The following is a 21201-nucleotide window of genomic DNA, read 5'->3' as shown; positions in this document are numbered from 1 at the left end:
GACCCGCCCGCGCTCCCGCCGCCCGGGGACCGCTTCGAGCCTTCGCGCGCTGCCCTGGCCCCGCCCCGCCCCGGGATCACCCAATGGCTGCCCAGAACAGCGCCATAAGCCCCGCCCCTGACCGCCTTGCTGGGCGGGGTTCCCTGAAGCCACGCCCCCTCAGCATGGACCAATCGCTGCTCCCGCCCGCGCGCGCTATTGCGCCGCCTGGCGGTGGGGGCGCTCCGCGCGCCTGGGCTGAGGCGGGACCGTGAGGGGACACGAGGGGACACGAGGGGATGTTAGGGACTGAGGGGGAGCGAGAGGGACGTGAGGGACAGTGAGGGGCCGAAAGGGACGAGAAGAGATGCGAGGGGACGTGGGAGGCCGAGCGGAACGTGAGGGACGGAGAGGGTTCGTGAGGGACCGAGAGGGGACGTGAGGGACCGAGCGGGGTCGTGAAGGACGAGGAGGAGAAGGGAGGGGCGTGAAGGGCCCGGGGATTTACAGCTCTGTCAATTATCGACATTGTGGTGACAGGGCTCCGCTGCCAAAACATTTCACATTGTTTCATGGGTTAAACAAAGCCCATGTTTCGTTTTGATCTTTGTGATATGCTACATGTCGTGTCTCTGAGTGAGAGCACACGAGTCGAGCTCATGGATATTAGATACACTCAGCTATTACTGTCAACAGTGTCCTATTTACAGAATAAAATACATGCACTTTCCATTGGCTGCTGTACAGACACACTGAGCCAGCCCCACTCATCTTAGGTGAATGAAGGCTCGAACCTTTTGGGTAAATTCTTTCAATTTCTTTCAGTTTCTCCCTTGAATTTCTGAATATTCCCTCTACATAGAAAAGATTTAAGTTTTACCTCTTGTAAGTCATAAAGTCTCATTATATAGTTATTTAACAACTTCTTTACTTAACCTTGCTGCTTAATGCTCCTTAAGGGAAGAAAATAAAGGCTTCTGAAGCCAGAAAAATTTACTGAAAACACGTAAATCAATGAAGAACTACTCAACAGATGCAAATCACTTCATACTTCACAGATTTCACAAAATATTCGAAGTTGGAAGGGACCCACAAGGATCACCAAGTCCAAGTGCAAGGTGAATGGCCCATACAGGGATATTCTAGTACAGAGTCAATCCAAGTATGAAAATATTCTACTTTATCCATTTTGGCTTCATTTAGTTTTGTAGCTCTTTTGCAAGTAGCTGGAGGGAGAGCCCTGAGCTGGGGTGAGTGTCAGGGACCCTGTTCTGATCTACAACTGGGGGTATTTGGCACTTTTTTCATAATTACAATTACTTGTAGAACATCCTGCTACAGTAATACACTTCCTTCCGAGTCACCCTGTGAGAATCTGCTATCACTGAAGGCAAGGGAAAAATAAGAAGTGTTTTGGGGTGTTTGGTCAGTTTTTGGGGTATTTTATTGTTATGGTTTTGTCAGGGACAAGGAGCAGATAGACTGATCGACCATGACAGTTCACATGGAGCCAACAAGCCTGAGAACAAAGGAAGTGAGAAAAGCAAATGTCCATGAAACCCGCCACAAACACCACAGTTCTGCTTTCTTCTAGCTGCTGCAGGAGCTACAGTAATTAATTTAATAATTAGTGTTTAGTAACAGAGGGACAGATGCTGGCTCTGCACAAACACACCTCCTCAGGGCTGCGCTCTCATGGCTGCGTCAGGATGAGAGTCAGAGTCAGCTGACAAGAAAAAGGTGACAAAAAGATTGGCCTTATTAGGTAATTTCTGATCCTGGGTTGTTACTCATACCTGGCACACAGAGGCAGCCATGGAACAGGTAAAATGTTTGCCATTAAGGAGGTTCTAAATGTCACACAGACTTTTAGCACTGGATCAAGCCCCATCTTAAGACATTTATATTATAAAAGCTAGTTTAGGAATCTGGTTTTTACTAAACAACATACTCCTTCCCCAGCTTGTAGCAGATGAGGTGTTTAGAAGGAAATCCTCAGAGCTAATCCTGTCATAACTCTGATCTGTCATTCCCACGTCCAGTCTTGACCCTGGAAATGTGGCTGTTTTCAAGATAAGGCTGGGTTAACATAGAGAAATAGGGTTCTGACTGCTGTGGCAGTGGGGATGTCTCACTATGTGTGTAATATTTATCAAGTTAATTGAATTTATAATGCAGTGAATAAAGGCTTTAGTTATCGCACTCAACATCTTACAGGACTGAGCCTTTGTATTGCAGATTTCTTGAGACAGAGATTGTATCTTTGGTGGGTTTTTTTTAAAGTACTGTCTGTGTAGCCTTACATACGTGGTTTTTATACATAGATATGATGAATAATAGCATGGAAATGTTGCCAGGTGTTGTGGAGGTTGTTACTGGTCTGGTAAAACTGGTTTTTTCCTCAGGTGTTCATCAGCTGCTGTCAGGGAATTATGAGAAAATCTCAGATCTATATGAGAATCTCAGATTTCATTTCATTTTAAAATAGATTTTGATGTTTCAACTTGGAAAATATCAGCCCCACAGGTTAAAAAAGGCAAATAAAATGGACTCAGCATTTATTATTTATAAAATGTTTTGACTTCTGATTTTCTGGTGAGTCAGCAGGGAGCTGTTGGTTAAACAGAACCCAGGAGGTGCACAAGGGAGCAGCTCGCTAAAATAACATAAACTGCTTAAAAAGGCAAAAAGTCCCTAGGCCCTCTATTTAATGACACATAGCTGGAAGTGTTGTCTCTTTACCAGAGGATAAATTTATTGTCTGTGAGGATAAGGGGACGTGGCCATGGCAAGATTGTCCCAGGAGCTGAACGCCCTGGTCAGTGGAACACCCTGGGTTCCCACCCCGTTGATTCCCAGGCAGCTCCTGGGTGGTGTCCAAGGTTGTGCCAGACACTTGTGGGTCTCCAGCCCTCATGGATCTCCAGCCCTTGTAGATCCTCAGCCATTCCATGTCCAAGGAGCACCTCAAGGGCTGCTGGTCACAGCCCTGACAGGTTCACTGCTGGGGCTCACCTGCCTTGTGCAAATCCTGTTTTGCCAGCTCTCGGGGCTTTAGCTGCTCACAGTGACCCTGAGATGTGTTAGAAAGTCTCTTTTCCCAGCCTGGCAGTCGAAGAAGGAGTCAGAGCTCTTCAGTTCTCGTTCTCAAGGTTGTTTATTGTTTCTTATCTATAAAATTCTTTCTCCTGGCCTGCCGAGGTCCTCTCAGCAGGACAGACAGAGGCACTCTGGCCACACCACCCTCAGGGCAGTGTTGTTATCTCTTTATACTAAAAACTACGTGCACAATATTTACAATAACTTCCCAATACCTATCACCTATGTTAGACAGTGAGCTTCTACTCTAAACCAATCCAAAAGTGCCACCATCACAGCAGAAGATGGAGGCCAAGAAGAAGAAGGAGAAAGGCTGGACACGCCCAGATTCCTCCATCTTGCCCCCTGAACCCCCATTCTAAAAACCTCAAAAAGTCTATTTTTCACCCCGTGACAAACTGATTATTATTCTACTTATACTTTTGTGGCTTGCAGATCCTCATATAAGGTTGGTAATTTTTTCCATGGGTCATAACAACCCACAGGCGTCTTGGGCTCTGTGCCTGGGGTCCCTGAGCCCCCTGGCAGGGGTCCTGGCAATCCAGGACAGCCAGAGGGATGTCCTGAATTCCGACAGTCAGGTGTTTTAAACCCCACTGAGGCTGTTTGGCTGGGAATGCTGGGAGTTATTCAGGGTGTCATCAATTGAGCAGGGAGAATTCCGTGGTTTTGGGGAGCAGTGGAGAGCTGGTGAAGCTGGAGCAGCACCGCTGTGGGCAGGCAGGCACCATCAGGGTGGCTGGCACGGAGCGTGCTGGAGTTCTGGGTTAATTATTAAACCTGCAAACAGGTGTTGGGTTTTGGGACAGAACAGGGAGGTACAGACAGACAATTCCCTCCTTCCTGGTGCCCGAGGGGCAGCAGCTGTCACCTCTTCTGAGGCAGCTCTGGAAGGGCCACATGCGTGAGATGCACCCTGGGAAGAGCCAGCAGAGGAAATCCTGACACCCAGCCCTAGTGAGGGACATCTGGAGTGCTGTGTCCACTTCTGGGCTCCTCAGGACAAGAAAGACAAGGAGATACTGGAGAGGGTCCAGGAGAGGCCACAAAGATGATGGGGGGTCTGGAGAGACTGTGGGAGCTGGGCCTGGTTAGTCTGGAGAAGGGACGGCTGAGAGGGGATCCCATCAATCCACACCAATATCTGAAAGGCAGGTGCCAAGAGAATGATGCCAGACTCTTCACCAAATCACAAAATTGTTGGGGTTGGAGGGGGCCTCTGCAGATCATCCTGGCCAATGCCCCTGCCAAGGCAGGGTGACCCAGAGCAGGTGACACAGGAACGCATCCAGGTGAGTTTGGAATCTCCAGGCAGGAGAAGTCCAGAATCTCCCTGGGCATCCTGTTCCAGTGCTCGGCCATGCTCATGGAGAGTTCATCCTTATGCTGAGGAAGTGTTTTAGTTTATGGCCATTGCTCCTCACCCTGTTGCTGGGCACCACTGAAAAGGATCATTTGGCTGGTGCCCAGCAACAGGGTGAGGAGCAATGGCCATAACCAAAACCACGGTGTTTCACCTTAACACCTTGGTTATGTTGAGGGTGACCGAGCACTGGAACAGGTGTCCAGGGAGGGCGTGGTGTCCCTATCCGGGGACAATCCAACCCCACCTGGAGCGTCCCCTGTCACCCGCTCCGGTGACCCTGCCTTGGCAGGGGGTTAGTGCTGGACGATCTCCAGGGTCCCTTCAAACCCGAAATATTCCGGGATTCCGTGATTCACAGCCGGCACCTGTTGCGGCTGCGGGGTCGCGCGGGCGGCGTGCGCGCTCCCGCGGGCGGTGGGGGGGGGGCGGCGCGCGTGCGCGAGCCGGCGGCGCCGGGCAGCGCGGAGCGGCCTCTTCCTCCCTCCCTTCTCCTCCTCTTTTCCTCCTCTTCCTCCTCCTCCTCCTCCTCCTCATCCCCGTCCCGGGAGCGCGCTCGGGCGCGTGCTGGCGGCGGCGGGGGCGCGCGCGGGCTCGGCGGGGGCGCAGCGCGGGGATTGTTCGCGCCGCCGCTCGGGGAAGCGGAACGCGGGGAGCGCTCCCCGCCGCGCCCCCGCTGCCTCCTCCTCATCCTCCTCCTCGGCCGCCGCCGCCTCCCGCCCCGCCGCCCCCGTGTCCGCGCCGGACCCCCACCCCGCCGCCAATATTCCCGAGATCAAGCGCTACGCGGCGGCGGCGGGGCCGGCGGCGGGGCCCGGGGCGGGCGGCGGGGCCGGCGGCGAGAGCAGCGAGGCCGCCACCGCCGCCATGGAGGCGCTGGGACCCGGTGAGAGCGCGGGGGGGGGCGCGGGGGCCGCGGCCTGTCGGGCCGTGACAGCGGGGGAAGGAGGCCGCGGGCCCGGCGGGGCTCCCCGGCAGCAGCGGGGCCCGCTCGGAGCCGCCGGCAATGCCCGGTGCCGAGGAGCCGCTGCGGGTCGCGAAACTTTGCGTGGGGGTTGCGGATGCCCGCACGGCCCCGCTGCTGCCGGGACTACCGGGGGACGCGGCTCGACCTCCCCGGGGTGAACGGGACGGGGCTGGAGCGGGACAGCGACAGCGAGGGGACGGGACAGGCAGGGCTGTGGTGTCACAGCGATGCGCGCCCTGCAACCTGTGCAGTGATAAGTTTTATATTTGACATTGAGCTATTTCTGAGAGTTTAAGGTGATGCTGTCTGAATATACGGCTGTTTATTTCTTTAACAAACTTCGCTTAAATACTGGTGGGTTTTTGCATGTGCTGCTTTCCTGCTTGTGTCCTATTCCATGATTATTCTCCCATCAAATGCCTGCGGGATGTATTTCTAGCCCTCAGTGGCCTGTACACCTGACCCATCAAGTTCCCATTCAAACGACTGGTATAAGCCAAGTGATGTTAATTTTGGTGTGATATGAAACGTTTATTGACACAAAGGTGCAATTCCAGAAGAATCCAGAGTTTGAGGTAGTGAGGGCTGACTCAGAGCCTGCTGTATGTGTGTGATGTATCCTGGCCTCCCCGAGTTCCAGCTGGAGAAGCAGATTCTCTTTCAGTTTTGAAACTGCTTCCTGTCTGAAGCAATTCGGTTGAGGTGCTTAGTACATAATGGTTGTGGGGTAAGAGAAATTAAAATACAACAGCACATACAACCTTAGTCAGGCTGATCAGATGAAAATCCTGTGATGCCAGAGCAGCCTGGCTTCAAATGGGAAAACAGTTTGTAGCTGATTCTTTAGAATCCTTTGAGAAACAACTTTAGGCAGGAGGAGATGTAAGTTTTATTTCCTTTGGTCAGAACAGAGGGCAGCGTTGCTGTGCATGTTTGCAGAACTTGTCAATACCAAGGGAGGAAAATGGGTAAATATAGTTGTCATTTAATCTCTTGCAGGAGGTCAGTGCCTGCACTTCCTTCAGACTAATTAGCATGGGATTAATGGATCATCTCTCGTATCCAAATAAGCACAGCAAACTTTGATTGCCCTCAATGATTCACGCTTGTCCAAGACAGCTGTAGTTTTTTTAAACAACAAACTGTAACTTTTTTTAAACACTAACTGTACCCCACAACTGGTCTGACCGTGAAGGGAGCATGATCCCTCAGGCAGGTGTGGAGCCAGGAACGTGTCCTGTGGGGTGTCTGTCCCCAACAGCCCCCAACAGCTCTGCAGAGCCGACACAGCCGTGGGCTTCAGCTGCTTACATGCTCTGTGCTCCCTCTGCTTAAAAATATTCCAGGGCTGGTGTCCTTAGGTTGGTAATTTCATTTGGTAATGCAGTAGCCAATGGATGGCTTTTAAATCCAGTGTGGAATCTCCTGGGATTGGTCCTGGCTTCAGTTTATGCTTGTGTTAAACTTTATTGCTACACCCTGCAGTGTACCCAAATAGGAGTCACCTACCTCTCCTTTTTCCTGGTACAAACTCTGAGATTTTGTACTACATGGATGCTGTCAGGTTATAATGCTAAATTTGCCCTAAGTTTTATGATAGGTTTATTATTATATTCTAGTGAGAGTGCTTGCCCTCTCCTTTGCTACTCTACAACAGAGGGAAGACACTTTGATCACACTGAGCCTTGCTCAGATATAGACAAACCCATGAAAATATACCAATGTCATTTGCTTTATGTGCAGTGTCAGCTGAGGCTCTGATCGATTTAAAAAATAGTCAGTTTAATCTCGTTAACATGGTATCTCAGATCTTAACACTTTGAGGAGGGTAACTAAAGGCTTCCCTAGTGACCAGCTTGCATGTGAGTAATGCTTCCAGGCCTCTAATAATTTCCTCCTTAGATCTGTTCCTGAAGCTCTTCTTTTGTCCCAATAAAATATCTCTTCCATGTCTCTAGGAGTCCACACCTGTCTAATGCTTTCTCCCTTATCCTTCTACTTAGAGGAAAGCCTGAACCTTTCCTCACTCCTGTCTTTATGTTGGAATTTTAAATTGGATCATTGACATCTGAACTTTAAGCCTGTAGTGAAAACAATGACAAAGTGTGGCTTTGGTGGCTGTTGGTTTGTTTTAGAAATAGAGGTAGGGATGTATTTCTCTTTGCATTACATGAAAATACATAATATCTGTATGGTTGCATTCCTTCTTAGGACTCTCTGAAGTTCTTAACCGCTGTCATGAAAATAAATGCCACTAAAATTTTAACTAAAATTTTAAGAATGATTTATGGCACCTACCTATACATGCTTTCGGGAACACCTTTTTTACCTTGGAGTTCTGAGCAACTGGAAGGCTGAGCCTCTTTGAACGCCTCTGTTTACAGCCTCAAAAAGCTTAAGATTTCTTCCTGCCCAGTCAAATGGTGCATGGAGTGAGCCATCACATCTCACACACATTTATTTGACTTTCTAGGGCCCCCAACCAGCCTTTTCCAGCCACCCCGTCGCCCAGGCCTGGGCACTGTTGGCAAACCCATCCGGCTCCTGGCCAACCACTTCCAGGTTCAGATCCCCAAGATTGATGTTTATCACTATGATGTGGACATCAAACCAGAGAAACGCCCCCGAAGAGTCAACAGGTAGGAGTAACTTAATAAAGGTTTATTGATTTCAATTAAGTGTATATGCCTGATGTAAGGAAGCTGTGAATCCTAGGAATTCTCCATCTGCTAAAGGCCTGTGTGTGTTTGTACTGTGGTCAGCAGTTGCTTTTCAGTGAACTATAATATTCTTGCAACTGGCCTGTAATCTGGAAGGCTCTGGGAAATGTACTGAGCATTGACCTCCAGCTGGTTTTATTTTACAGTCTACAAGTCAATGTCCCTGGTAATTGTTCCACAGTCTGTTACACAAACGTGTAGCAGCTGAGGGGAGGCATTTCAGCTTGTAGATTTTGGAGTCCACACATGGATCAATCCACAGAGTGTCTCACCCACCCCAAGGCTCCTGTGTGAGAACATGTCCAGGATGTTTTGGAGAACATCTTCCTCTGTTTGTTTTCACTGTAGCTCTGCTGACAGCACAGATACCTGTACAGACACCTGTGTGTGCCACCTGGGTGTCTTAACCTGGGGGTGACATTCACAGCTTCTGGTGTGACCTGGGGGTGCTTTTGTGCATTGCTGTTTTTCCTATCTTTCTCCTTTAAGAAAAAAAAATGAAAGAAATAATTTTAAATTGTGTAAGACTATTACTGAATTTTCTGTTCTTCTACTCAATGAATCACTGCCTAGGGAGGTGGTGGACACGATGGTGAGGCACTTCAAGATGCAGATATTTGGGGATCGGCAGCCTGGCTACGATGGGAAGCGGAACATGTACACAGCACACCCCTTACCCATTGGCAGGGATAGAGTAAGTGTTGCTTTAACTTTTCCACAGGAAAACTGTTACAGTGTCATTTGAAAAGTGTTCTTTTATTGACATTAACCCAAAATACTGTCACACCTATTGGTGTAGTCTTGGAAATGACAGACAGGACCAGTCAGGGACTCTAGGAGCTCACTGGTGTTTTACTGAAGTTTGTGTCTTTGGGTTTCTAATTCCCACTTCTTCAGTACAGAATATCATGAGACATGAGAACTACATTTTGCTCTTAGAGCTGCTGCAAGGACACTATTTTTCTTTCACCCTGGTGGGAACTTCCCTTTTCCCTCTACTGACCCTTGTTCTGTTGCTGAACGATAAAGTCATTGTAGCTGATGATGACTCTGGTTGGGTTTGGTTGTGCTGTGGAGATATGTCCTTGTCTTCCTGGAACAACCAGATCAGCTGTTCCTGCCTTGCATGTGCACCCCAGCTCTAAACAAAACTTCCTCCCATCAACTGATCTCCCAAGGGATCTGGTCATTGTTGTGCCTTGGAGGATGTCCAGGACGAGTTCACAGTTACCCTCTGGGCTGTGGGGTGTGACAGTTATCCCAAGTGCTGCGCCAGAACTCTGAGATTTGTGTCTCTCAGAGAGTCTCCTTTATGACCAAAAGGTTTTCTTGCCTTCCCATTTGGTTCACAAAACATCTTGCTATTCACTGGCTGACTTAAAAAAAATGACTCACTGTTCTCCAGAGCTTTGATGTCACCATACTAATCACTGCTGAAAATTTACATTTAAAGATACTTCAGTGCAGTTTCTCAGATGAATAAATGACAAACTTTCAAAGTCCTGAGGGAGGCAATTGTAATATTTTAAGGACATTACACAAACTAATAATCAAAAATACAGAATCAAAGGACGCCTAGGAGAAAACTGTACCATTGCTGAGTGTTGTGTCTCTCTGCAATCCATGACAAAAGCTTGTGCTTAATTTTCTTGTGCCTGTGGCAGGTGGATATGGAGGTTACACTTCCAGGAGAGGGGAAGGACCAGACATTTAAGGTTTCCATTCAGTGGGTGTCAGTCGTCAGCCTTCAGATGCTGCTGGAAGCTCTGGCAGGGCACTTGAATGAAGTTCCTGAAGATTCTGTACAGGCACTGGATGTAATCACACGGCACCTTCCCTCCATGAGGTGGGTACTTGTGGGGCCTTCCTGACTGGCTATGTCTTCTATCCATCTTAACCTTTGTGTTTGTCATTCCTTGCTGCTGCTCTGCTGCCCATTACACTCCTGTGGTAGAAGGGATGAGGGATACAGCCATGTAATTCAACACCTGCCTTACAAATTTGCACTAGAATAGGGAAATGTGATCTGAACTAGACTTGTGTCTGCTGGTCATGTTTCTAACAGGAATTTGCTGTACCCTTTCCAGCTGCCCTGTCAGAAAAGTCTTTGTGTGCTTGCCATAAGTCAGCTCTGACAGTTATAAAATGCTGTAATAATAGCATGTTTTAAACACTATAGGTGTGAATGTAAAAAATACATCAGAAGGAAATGATCAGAGTATTAATTTTCTTATTTTTTCCAGGTACACCCCTGTGGGTCGCTCCTTTTTCTCCCCTCCTGAAGGTTATTACCACCCCCTGGGAGGGGGCAGGGAGGTCTGGTTTGGCTTCCACCAGTCTGTCCGTCCTGCCATGTGGAACATGATGCTCAACATCGATGGTGTGTAGGAGATTCTGTCTCGCTCATGTAACAGAGTTCTTTGTGCTTCCCAGTTCATTGTCCTGTCTTTTTATCTTAGTGTCAGCAACTGCTTTCTATCGTGCCCAGCCTATCATTGAGTTCATGTGCGAGGTCTTGGACATCCAGAACATCAGTGAACAAAGCAAACCTCTGACAGACTCCCAGCGTGTCAAGTTTACCAAAGAAATCAGAGGTAAAAGCTTGTCCTAAAGCTGCTGCAAGAAAATACTGAAACCTGCTCTTAATATATTGTAATGAAAATTTGCAATGCACATGGAGAGCTGGGCTGTTCCCTTTTTCCCTTCATCCTTTTCAAAGGTGATTCCTGTCCCTGAATTTATTTTCTGTTGAGTTTTCAGGTCTAAAAGTAGAGGTGACCCACTGTGGGCAGATGAAGAGAAAATACCGAGTTTGCAACGTTACCCGGCGACCAGCCAGCCACCAGACGTATGTATCAAGCACTGCCTGACAGTTCTTAAAATCTTCAACCTATTCAATATATCTGGAATATACTTGGTGTATTTTTTATGCAGGAATAGTTGATTCTGGAGGTGAAGCAGCTCTGTGGCTTTACAGGAATGTTTAGTCTTAGTGGAGTAGAGGAATAGTGTGGGTTTTGACTACCTTTTTATTTCTTTCAACCCAGGAAAACTGAGCTATATCCTGGTTTTTAAATACAGTTATTAAAAGCTCCTATAAAAATAGCTAAAATACAAGAAATTTTTAAAATAGCTAAAATACAAGAAATTCGGTATATGGTCTAAAATCTTTTCATAAAGAAGAGATCCAGTAAGCAAGGCAAATAGAGATTTGCTAAAGGTAGTCTGGAATAGATTTTTCATATAATTTTTTCCTTTAAAAAATCTGACAAAGTCTAACCAGAACAAATGTCATTTCTAGGTTCCCTCTGCAGCTGGAGAATGGGCAGGCCATGGAGTGCACAGTAGCTCAGTATTTTAAGCAGAAGTACAGTCTGCAGCTGAAATACCCTCACCTGCCCTGTCTCCAAGTGGGACAGGAGCAGAAACACACGTACCTGCCACTGGAGGTAAGGATCTGAGTCCTGCACTGTGGGGTGTCCTCTGTTAAACGGTGTCACAGCACCTCTCCCTGCTCCTGTGCAGGTGTGTAACATCGTGGCTGGCCAGAGGTGCATCAAGAAGCTCACAGACAATCAGACCTCGACCATGATAAAAGCAACAGCCAGGTCTGCCCCAGACAGGCAGGAGGAGATCAGCAGACTGGTGAGTATTTTTCCAGCTGCACAGTCTGTGTTTGTCACTTCTCGTGGCTTTTCCAGAGCATTGGAGCAGGTGATGTTGAGCAGCATGACCAAGAGAGAAGTTAAAAAATCTGGTTTGGTTAAAAGCAATCCTTCTAAACTGAAAGGCTGTTGATGACAAAGAGGGCAGAGTCACCTGAAGCTTTAGTTTAGTGACATCAGTACTTGTCTTGTCCCCAGGTGAAGAGTAACAGTATGGTTGGTGGGCCTGATCCATATCTGAAGGAGTTTGGAATTGTTGTCCATAACGAAATGACAGAGCTGACAGGCAGAGTTCTGCCAGCCCCAATGCTGCAGTATGGAGGCAGGGTGAGTTTCCATGTCTTGTAAAACTCCTTGTCCTGAGGTTATTGAAATTCATGAGGTGTTTTGTGTATCTTCCTCTTGTGGGCTACAGTCAAAACGGAGCAGCACTTGATTTGTAATTTGCCTTTGGTTTTTACCTAGAACAAGACTGTGGCCACACCAAACCAAGGCGTGTGGGACATGAGAGGGAAACAGTTCTATGCTGGCATTGAGATTAAAGTTTGGGCTGTTGCCTGTTTTGCTCCTCAAAAACAATGCAGGGAAGACTTGCTGAAGTAAGTATTTTCCTATTTATTTAGGATTCTACTTCAAGGTGTATTTTTCTCATGTTTCTGAAAGGTGATGTGTAGAATAAATTGATTTTCCCCTGCCCTTCAAATTACTCTACAGAATCCTAAAGAAAGAGGTTCTGTGAACCACTGATTGGCAAAAGTCATGGTTGTAATAATACTCAGATAAAGTAGGTGGATAAGTGAAAATTTACCAGAGCATCAGTATTAGTTTGGGAGTCTGCCTCAGGATGTTTATCTCAAATGTCTGTTTCTGTAAGGCTTGTAAAACTACAGTAGCTGATGACCTTCCTCAGAGAGGATTAGAGTCATGTTAGTGAGCTCCTGCTGGGAATAGAATTGCTAAAAAACAGTCACTGTAGTGCTGTGAAATAGCAGAACCAGTGTAGATCTGGTTGATAAAACTGATGAGTGAGCCATAGTGAGAAGGCCAGAACAAATCCACTTCTATTTCAGGAGTTTCACAGACCAGCTGCGCAAGATCTCCAAGGACGCCGGGATGCCCATCCAGGGCCAGCCCTGCTTCTGCAAGTATGCCCAGGGTGCAGACAGCGTGGAGCCCATGTTCAAACACTTAAAGCTGACTTATGTGGGCCTGCAGCTCATCGTGGTGATTCTGCCTGGGAAGACGCCTGTGTACGGTATGGAGAAGGGGCTGTAAAGTGATCAGGAGTTGTACTGCAAGTGGGTGGCAGGAAGGAGGCAGAGGAGAGATGGGTTCTCTTGAAAAAGATTGGAGCTGGTTTGTCAGGCCTGGTTGGAGAAGTTGTGTATTACCAAAGAGCAAACTGAACCTTTGTCAGTGAAGTTTCAAGGATCTGAATTAGAGTAACATTTGAAAAAAATAAGAGCAAGCAGGAACCACTGCCTTATTTTCTGTCACAGCTGAAGTCAAGCGGGTTGGAGATACTCTTCTAGGCATGGCCACACAGTGTGTTCAGGTAAAGAACGTGGTCAAAACCTCTCCACAAACGCTGTCTAACCTGTGTCTGAAGATCAATGCCAAGCTTGGAGGAATCAACAATGTGCTGGTACCTCATCAAAGGTGAGATTCAATCAAAAGCTCTTTGTAATGTCTGCATTGTCAAGGAAAATTGTGTTGTTTTGCTAAAATGATACTTTTCAAAATAAAACATACTTCAGAAATTCCCACAGTGTGGAGTGGACAGTGGAGGATATGTCTGCATTTGGAGTGTTCCCAGTAAGCCCTGAGCCAAGGGGAGTCAGAGCCATCCAGCAGTCAGAGCCACCAAACTCACCAAGGTTTTTTTCCTGTCTCTTTCCTGCCTTTGGATTCACTCAGTGTACATTTTCCTCTTGCCACCTCCAATAGCATCCTGTGTTTATGTCCAAATTGAAAGAGAAGGAGTGAGGAGGAGTGACTTGGAATCAATGCTTGTAACATGGTCTGCCTTTGATCCTGTCCTTGTCACTTTCTGTTCTTTCTGGACTGTAAGTGCTGGAGGCAGAGAATTTTGCCCTTAAAGACTCTCTCACAGGTTTAAGTTCTGTTCAGTGCTTTGGATGCACCTTCCTCAGCTTTAATGTTTTTTGTTCCTGGCCCATTTTCTTTTTACTGTTCTTATTTATTATTATGAGTTGATAAGAGGCTACCTCTCCTCTCAAGTCAGGGTGAGGAAGTTGGATTGGAGAAGAGAAGGCTGTGTGAAAGCCTCACAGCACCTTCCAGTATCCAAAAGGACCAACAAGGAGGCCAGTGAGGGACTGTAGTAATGGCTTCAAACTTGAAGAGAGTACATTAGATTAGAGACTAGGAAGGAGTTATTCACTGTGAGGATGGTGAGGCCCTGGCACAGGTTGCCTAGAAAAGCTGTGGTTGCCCCATCCCTGGAGGTATTCAAAGCCAGGTTGGACAGGGCTTGGAGCAACCAAGGTTGGGGTGGGGTGGGTGGAACTGGCTGGGCTTTTAAGGCCTTTTCACACCCAAACCCTTCTGGAATTCGGTGATTCTAACTAATAAACTCAATCTTACCAAACAGGCCCTCGGTGTTCCAGCAGCCAGTGATCTTTCTGGGAGCAGATGTCACTCACCCTCCGGCCGGGGACGGGAAGAAGCCGTCGATCGCGGCCGTGGTGGGCAGCATGGACGGGCACCCCAGCCGCTACTGCGCCACCGTGCGCGTGCAGACCTCGCGCCAGGAGACCTCCCAGGAGCTGCTCTACAGCCAGGAGGTGATCCAGGACCTGACCAACATGGTCCGGGAGCTGCTGATCCAGTTCTACAAATCCACTCGTTTCAAGCCCACCAGGATCATTTACTACAGAGGGGGAGTGTCGGAAGGACAGATGAAACAGGTACTGCCTGGTGATAATTTTTTGTTGCTCATGAATAGGGATTGCTAGATATTTATGTGGATTATAAGGGATTTGCCATTGAAAAAATATATTTATTTATGTGGATTATATTTGTTATTGGAAAAATTAAGTTAATTTTTTTTTTAATTCACTTAATTATTAAAAATTAAGTGAATTGTCCTGGGCAAGCACAATTTATCAGTCTGCTCATGTCCCTTACCATGCAGCATTTGTATTTATCTAGATTATATATGTTACTGGAAAAATTAGGTTAAAAATTTTTTAAATTCACTTAATTATTAAAAATTAAGTGAATTGTCCTGGGCAAGCACAATTAACCAGTCTGCTTGTGTCCCTTACCATGCAGCATTTGTACACAGGTTAAAAAAAAATAATCAAATACCTACTGAATTCATCACATAATAGTTAAATCTTCTCCTTGTAGGTAGCTTGGCCAGAGCTGATTGCCATCCGGAAGGCCTGCATTAGTTTGGAGGAAGATTACCGACCTGGAATAACCTACATTGTTGTGCAGAAAAGGCATCACACCAGGCTGTTCTGTGCTGACAAAACTGAAAGGGCAAGTACTGACTCCATGAGGGGGAGGTGGTGGCACAGGAAAGTGGGATTGTTTGATTCAGTGGGGTGGGATCTGTCTTGCCCACTAAGGCTGTAAAGCAGCAGCAGTACTGAGTGGTACCGGCTTCCTCTACCAAAATAACCAGTTCCTCCTTTTTTTATTGCTCTATATCAGATGGAACAGCTTGTTCCTCCTTTTGGAATAGGTGTGCTCAGTATCCCAGTATTTGTGTACCTGGAGATGTATCCCGGGGTTTTATAGTCCAGGATTCCTGATGATGAGCTGACCTGGCTGTTCACTCTATTCCTTGTTCTGTCTCCAGGTGCATCTAAGATGTGCCTGTGGTACAAATCCACAGGCCAGCTGAGGAACCTTCTTTAGGGAAGAGCTTGATCTGTGGTTTGCTTTTAAACCCAGATCTCCAGGGTGTGAGAGCAAACAAGGGTACGAAATAAATTTATCTCAGGAGCCTGTATTTTCAGATCCTGAATTACTTGTGTAGGCTTTATCCCACTCTGCAGTTTTAATGGTGCTGGCAAGGGTTTTATTTTCCTCTGATGACACACCAGCTGGATTTGGTGAAGTTTCTAAAAATGAATTCACAGAGAACATTTTCATTCCTCCTGTGTAAACGACCTTAATATATTTTCACCTTTCTGAGCAGTAAATTCTCCAGCAGCTTTCAATAGAGCCTACCTTTGAAAGCATTTTGGGGTCACTTCCAAAAAAGCCCATGGACTAATAATAAACCTTTCTCACTAGGTGGGTAAAAGTGGCAACGTACCAGCAGGCACTACTGTGGACAGCACCATCACACATCCCTCTGAATTTGACTTTTACCTCTGTAGCCATGCAGGAATTCAGGTAATGTCAGCTCTGCTGCGCTCAGGCAGTGTGACTAAATCCTTGTAGTTGTCCCCATGGGAAAAGTCACTTCTGTTTGTCACTTGGCAGACCCAGAGTGTGTTGGTGCCTGCTTGGCACTGACTCCTCAGTGCCTGCTGGAAGGTGCAGCCTGCAGGTACCACCTCTGTCCTTGCTGTTGCTCTCCAGCTGACTGCTCACCTGTTCTCTGCAGGGAACCAGCCGGCCCTCCCACTACCAGGTGTTGTGGGATGACAACTGTTTCACAGCAGACGAGCTGCAGCTGCTGACGTACCAGCTGTGCCACACCTACGTGCGCTGCACCCGCTCCGTCTCCATCCCCGCGCCCGCCTACTACGCCAGGCTGGTGGCATTTCGGGCCAGGTACCATCTTGTGGACAAGGATCACGACAGGTAAGGAATGGCCTCACCATCGTGGTAAGCAGGTAGTGAAGCTGAGCTGAGCTGCTTGTCCCAGTTGTTGACGGGTGTGTGTCTGCTCACAGCGCTGAGGGCAGCCACGTGTCGGGGCAGAGCAACGGCCGCGATCCGCAGGCGCTGGCCAAGGCCGTGCAGATCCACCACGACACCCAGCACACCATGTATTTCGCTTGAGAGCACCTGGGAAGATGAGGCAAAACAAGTACCCATGCAGTCCTGAAGTGTTTGGAAGCCTCCTGCTCTATCCAGGGCCGGGGGATTTCGGACTGCCCACTACCAGCAGCTCCGGACAGTCGCACTGAATTTGTTCTTCACTGCAACGTCTGATGCACCAACACAATTGAGCCATTTGTTTCATTGTTTTCTGTACTAGAAATCCATAGACTTGTCTTTTCTGATGCATTGGACTGAATTTTTACCTCAAAGCGCAAAGGCCGATCATCCTGAAATTTTTCAAGGACTTGGCACGAAAGGTTTCTATCAAATCTTTTGCTAGCTATGGTTTTTTCAGTTCTCCTCATCCCATGAGCTGACAGTGACTGCTGCTCTGTCTCCGTGCCCTGCTTTGTGAGTATGATGTGATGGCAAAATGTTTTATCCAGCTCGCTGTAATCCTTCTGTCGTGTGGGGCCATAGATTTTTTTATGGAGATTTTAGACTTCACTACTGTAAATGCCTTTTAACAAACATAACTTTCACAGGTATTGCAGTTTTTTGTCAGTTTTACTAATTATCTTTTTAATCTCTGCAGACTTGGGCTGCAAAGCAATTGCACTATACTGCGAGTTAATAGGTGGTTCTTGTTCTGTGAATGTGTAATATAACCAATAGTGATGCCTGTCAGTAGATTTTAATGATAATGGTTATAAATAATACTGCCATGGTATCGTAACAAGTACTGAACCATCATTTCCCCCCTCTAAAAATGATAAAACAAAAAAAAAAAAATTTAGCTTTTAGGTATTTTGCAAACTTTTACAAAAGTGCCCACTTTATGCTGCTGTGTGGTTTGATAAATCTAAGTGATTTTAAAACTTTTTTCTCATAGAAGGTTTAACTTTGGCAATAAATCTTTGTTTTTTAAGCCCCCCCAAACAGTGTAATTTTCTAGCTGAGGATTGTGCATGAGTTTAACCAACATTCTCGTGTCGTTTTCTGAACACACAATTTGGCAGTTTCTGAAACAAATTAGAAAAGACGCATTTCCATGCTTTTTTTAAGAATTATTTTTAACTGTTTTATATTCACTGTTGGTGTCCTGTCTACATTTTTTATAAGCTTGGAAACTGGGTGTTCCATGTAGGAAAGGCCAACGTGTGCAGTTGAAATGTATTGTGTGACAGGCAACCTGAGGACTTGTACCAGCATTTTGAACTGTTATTTTTTCCTGGGAATCTGGGTTGCCCACACAATTGCATTTACAGCATGTTGAACCCGTGTGAGTCTCAAATGCTGATTCTGTCCCAGCCTAGAAATTAGGGTTTTTAATCTGCTTGGCTTTTTTCAGCTGCAACCTGTAATCCAGAACAGGGACCTGGTTTCCCTGGTATTCCTGTAATCCATGAACGTAGTAATTTAAGACTAGATTCCTTACTGTATACCTGAGTTAGTGCAGATTAAAGCTTATTCCTAAACTGAGGAGGAGTTTGAGGAGCCCAAGGATTGCACTGTGGTCTCTGATACTTGTGTGGGGTTTGCTGCTAAGTTGTCTGCTGTCCCAAAGCTTAGGAACCAGCCCCCTCCAAATTTCAGCAATAGGAAATGCTGTTTCCTTCAGTCTTTAAGCTTGTAAATAAATGAAAGTTTACATTTCTAAATGCTGTTGTTTTCAGTTGTACCAGAGTACACTGAACATCTTCAAACAGTTTTATAACCTCCTTGCCAGTAGTATGTCTCATAAATTAAGTTTAACTTCTTTTCATTTCTGTTGAAAATGGGACTGAAGTGAACCCTGCTCCTGGCACGTGCCAGGACAGGTTTAGATTGAAAAAACAAAAAAGATTCTTTTACGTTTTTTAACTTTTTTTTTAAAGAATACCTCACTTGTGTAACAAAATCAGGACATGTGGGTGGGAGACTGACCGCTGCTTTTCTCAGTACTCGTTCAGGGAGAAGACACAAAAACCCTTTTTAGAGTGAACTCTGACTGACCCAACACACACAGAGAACTTTGGCACCTTGAAAAGCACCTGAGCACCTGTTGGAGGTGGTAGGATCCAAGATCCCTGATTTGAGTTTGTGCACTAGGAATGGGGCTGGTTTAACGAGGGTGCGTAAAAAATGAACTTTATCACCAATTAGTTGTCCAGTGCCAAGCACTCCTGGTTGAGACTGAGGGAATGGAGAGCCTCTCCTTGGTTTGCCTGTGACTGGATATTTAACCTCAGACCAGGTGGAGCATCAGCCCCTGGTGAGCCCTGGGCCAGCACCCGAGCGGGGCTGGTGTGAGCCCACCCCGGGCCCAGGGCTGGAGTTTTGGGGGGAAAGCACTGAAGTTCAGGATCCAAGTTGCAGCAGTGCTGCCCTAGGCAGGTCTGAGCCCAAGTCTGGAGGACTTGAGGACCTGAGTGAGCCCTGTGGGCCTGAGTGACTCGTTCTGCATGTGTCAATCAATGGGAAGATGTGCATTCTGTAGCTGTAGTTTTAGGGTGTTTTGATTTTTGTTTTTTGGGTTTTTTTTTTTTATAAATAAAGCCTGTTGGCCACTGTTTAGCTCTGTGGTGTGAAAGATTTTAAATGTAGCAAAGTTCAAGGAGTTGGGGAAGGGGGTGGTTGATATATATATATTAAAAAATATAAAAAAAACGGGGGGAGGGGGCAGAAATCCTGTTTTCCACCCGGTTCTGCTTGCTTTGTCCCTGCTGAGCTCTGAACAAGCTCTGGCAATCCCTAGTTAGCCTGTCTCCACCAGTCTGGCTCTTGCGTTGCTGGGAGCTCCATCCGAAGGGCGGTGCAGGGGCTGTCCTGTGCCCACCCTGGCCGGGCCCTCGGGATGGGGCAGGGCCCTGGCTCAGAGCTGGCACTGACAGCCCCGACCCCTTTGTGGATGTGCTGTAGGAGTTTTCTTGCTCAATAGCGAGGCAGTGACTCTGCTTTCATTTTCAGAAGGCAGGGCCAGAGGGCATTGGATCCATCCTGATCCCGATCCGCTGCGAGGCTCTTTCCCTGTGCACTGGAGGAAAGATCTTGCACTAAATATCACAGATTTTCTTAGACCTTGCTATTGACATTTTCATATTTCTATGTCTAGAGGCTGCAACTTCAATGTAAAATGTTTGCATTTGTTCAGTTTGACTTCTGATGTAATTTTTTGGTTTCTATATTGTTAGACTTGTAATGTTTCAAATGGTATTTTATTAACTTTGGACTGGATGTATGTCTCTAGCAATACGAGGTACTTTCTAAACTGTCCTGGGGCTCACAGCCCCGTGTCGAGATAAGATGCTGGTCGTGTACAATTGCATTGTATTTTTTTTTTTTTAGCCTGCAGGGATATTTTGTGTTCATGTGTCCAAAAATAATAATAATAATAAAAAAATTGGCATTCTCGTGCCAAATGTTCTGTTTTTCCTTATTGCTGTCCAATAAATGCAATGTACAGAGTGAGCAACCAATACTGTTGCCTGTAAACAAATGTCTTAAACTATTTAACTTTTAATTAAAACTTGTACAGAATGTGTCACCTGTGGAACTCATTACCACAATATATCTATATCTGATGCATTAAGAGTTAGCAAGTTAAAGAAATACGTATGGGTGACATCTCCCAGGATCCTAAAGGAAGCTGAAATTGCAAATCCCAGGGGCAGGGTTGAGTTTGGGCCTGTTTTTATAATGTTTGGGAAATTACGGAGGAAATTTGGTGAAATGGACTGTACCTGCCTGGAGAGGGGATTCTCTATCAGAGAGATGCAGTGAATAAATACAAGAGCTGTTGGCTGCTTCATCTTCTCTATGTGAGGTGAGGGTTTGTCTCCTCAGACAGCTGCACTGCACTATAAATACTGCAGGAAGGACAGGAAAAGCTTTTGGAGGAGGCCAGAGCGTGGGAGCTGTGACTGAAACCGGGACAGGATTGTCAGAAATGCCCGGCACCTTCTGCAGCCCCGCGTTAGGTGTCAGTTCCGTTTGCAGGGCAGATCCTGAGGCTGCTCAGCCTCAGGGAAACCTGAGGAGCTCAAGCCCCAAGGTTTGCTCATCCTGTGTCTTCCAAACTTGATGTAAAGACCAAACCTCAGGAACCCAGGGCTGAGTGATGCGTGTGATTCTGTGCCACAGCCTTGCTGTTTGTGCAGCTCTGATTCCAAAATCCCAGCTGGGTCCTGCTCCAGCCACTCCCTCGGTACAGTAGGAATTGCTGCTCATGCTTTGGGAGAACAGCAGGAGATGGGAATGCTTTGACAGCCTCAATTCCTGTGGCTTTTCCACCTTTTCCTGTAATGGCCCAGTCAGGAACACACACCCGGGCTCATTGTGGGAATGATGCTCCTGGGGTTTATGATGCTATTGACAAAGTCAAGGCACAGGGTCGGGATTTGCGCTTCCTGGGAAGGACTGATCTGGGACGTGGTGGGAAACAGGATGGAAAAGGGA

At 46.8% G+C, this 21201-nt stretch overlaps 1 protein-coding gene across 1 annotated transcript; it reads left to right on the top strand.

The window, feature by feature from the left end:
* Positions 1-4930: 4930 nt before the first annotated feature.
* Positions 4931-20290, top strand: LOC118695559 (protein argonaute-4). Its single transcript, XM_036397165.2, has 18 exons — positions 4931-5327; positions 7882-8047; positions 8702-8822; positions 9793-9974; positions 10372-10508; positions 10588-10722; positions 10889-10976; positions 11430-11577; positions 11654-11773; positions 11992-12120; positions 12259-12392; positions 12864-13048; positions 13293-13452; positions 14408-14723; positions 15169-15303; positions 16066-16167; positions 16382-16581; positions 16674-20290. Exons 1-18 carry the CDS (start codon positions 5309-5311, stop codon positions 16780-16782), a joined length of 2586 nt encoding a protein of 861 aa, XP_036253058.1. The 5' UTR covers positions 4931-5308; the 3' UTR covers positions 16783-20290.
* Positions 20291-21201: the final 911 nt, after the last annotated feature.

This window comes from Molothrus ater, chromosome 24 (genome assembly GCF_012460135.2).
Source record: "Molothrus ater isolate BHLD 08-10-18 breed brown headed cowbird chromosome 24, BPBGC_Mater_1.1, whole genome shotgun sequence".
In the NCBI taxonomy this organism is placed as follows: Eukaryota; Metazoa; Chordata; class Aves; order Passeriformes; family Icteridae; genus Molothrus; species Molothrus ater.
Note: the sequence above shows the minus strand (reverse complement) of the source record. Positions and strands in the feature narration are given on the sequence as shown.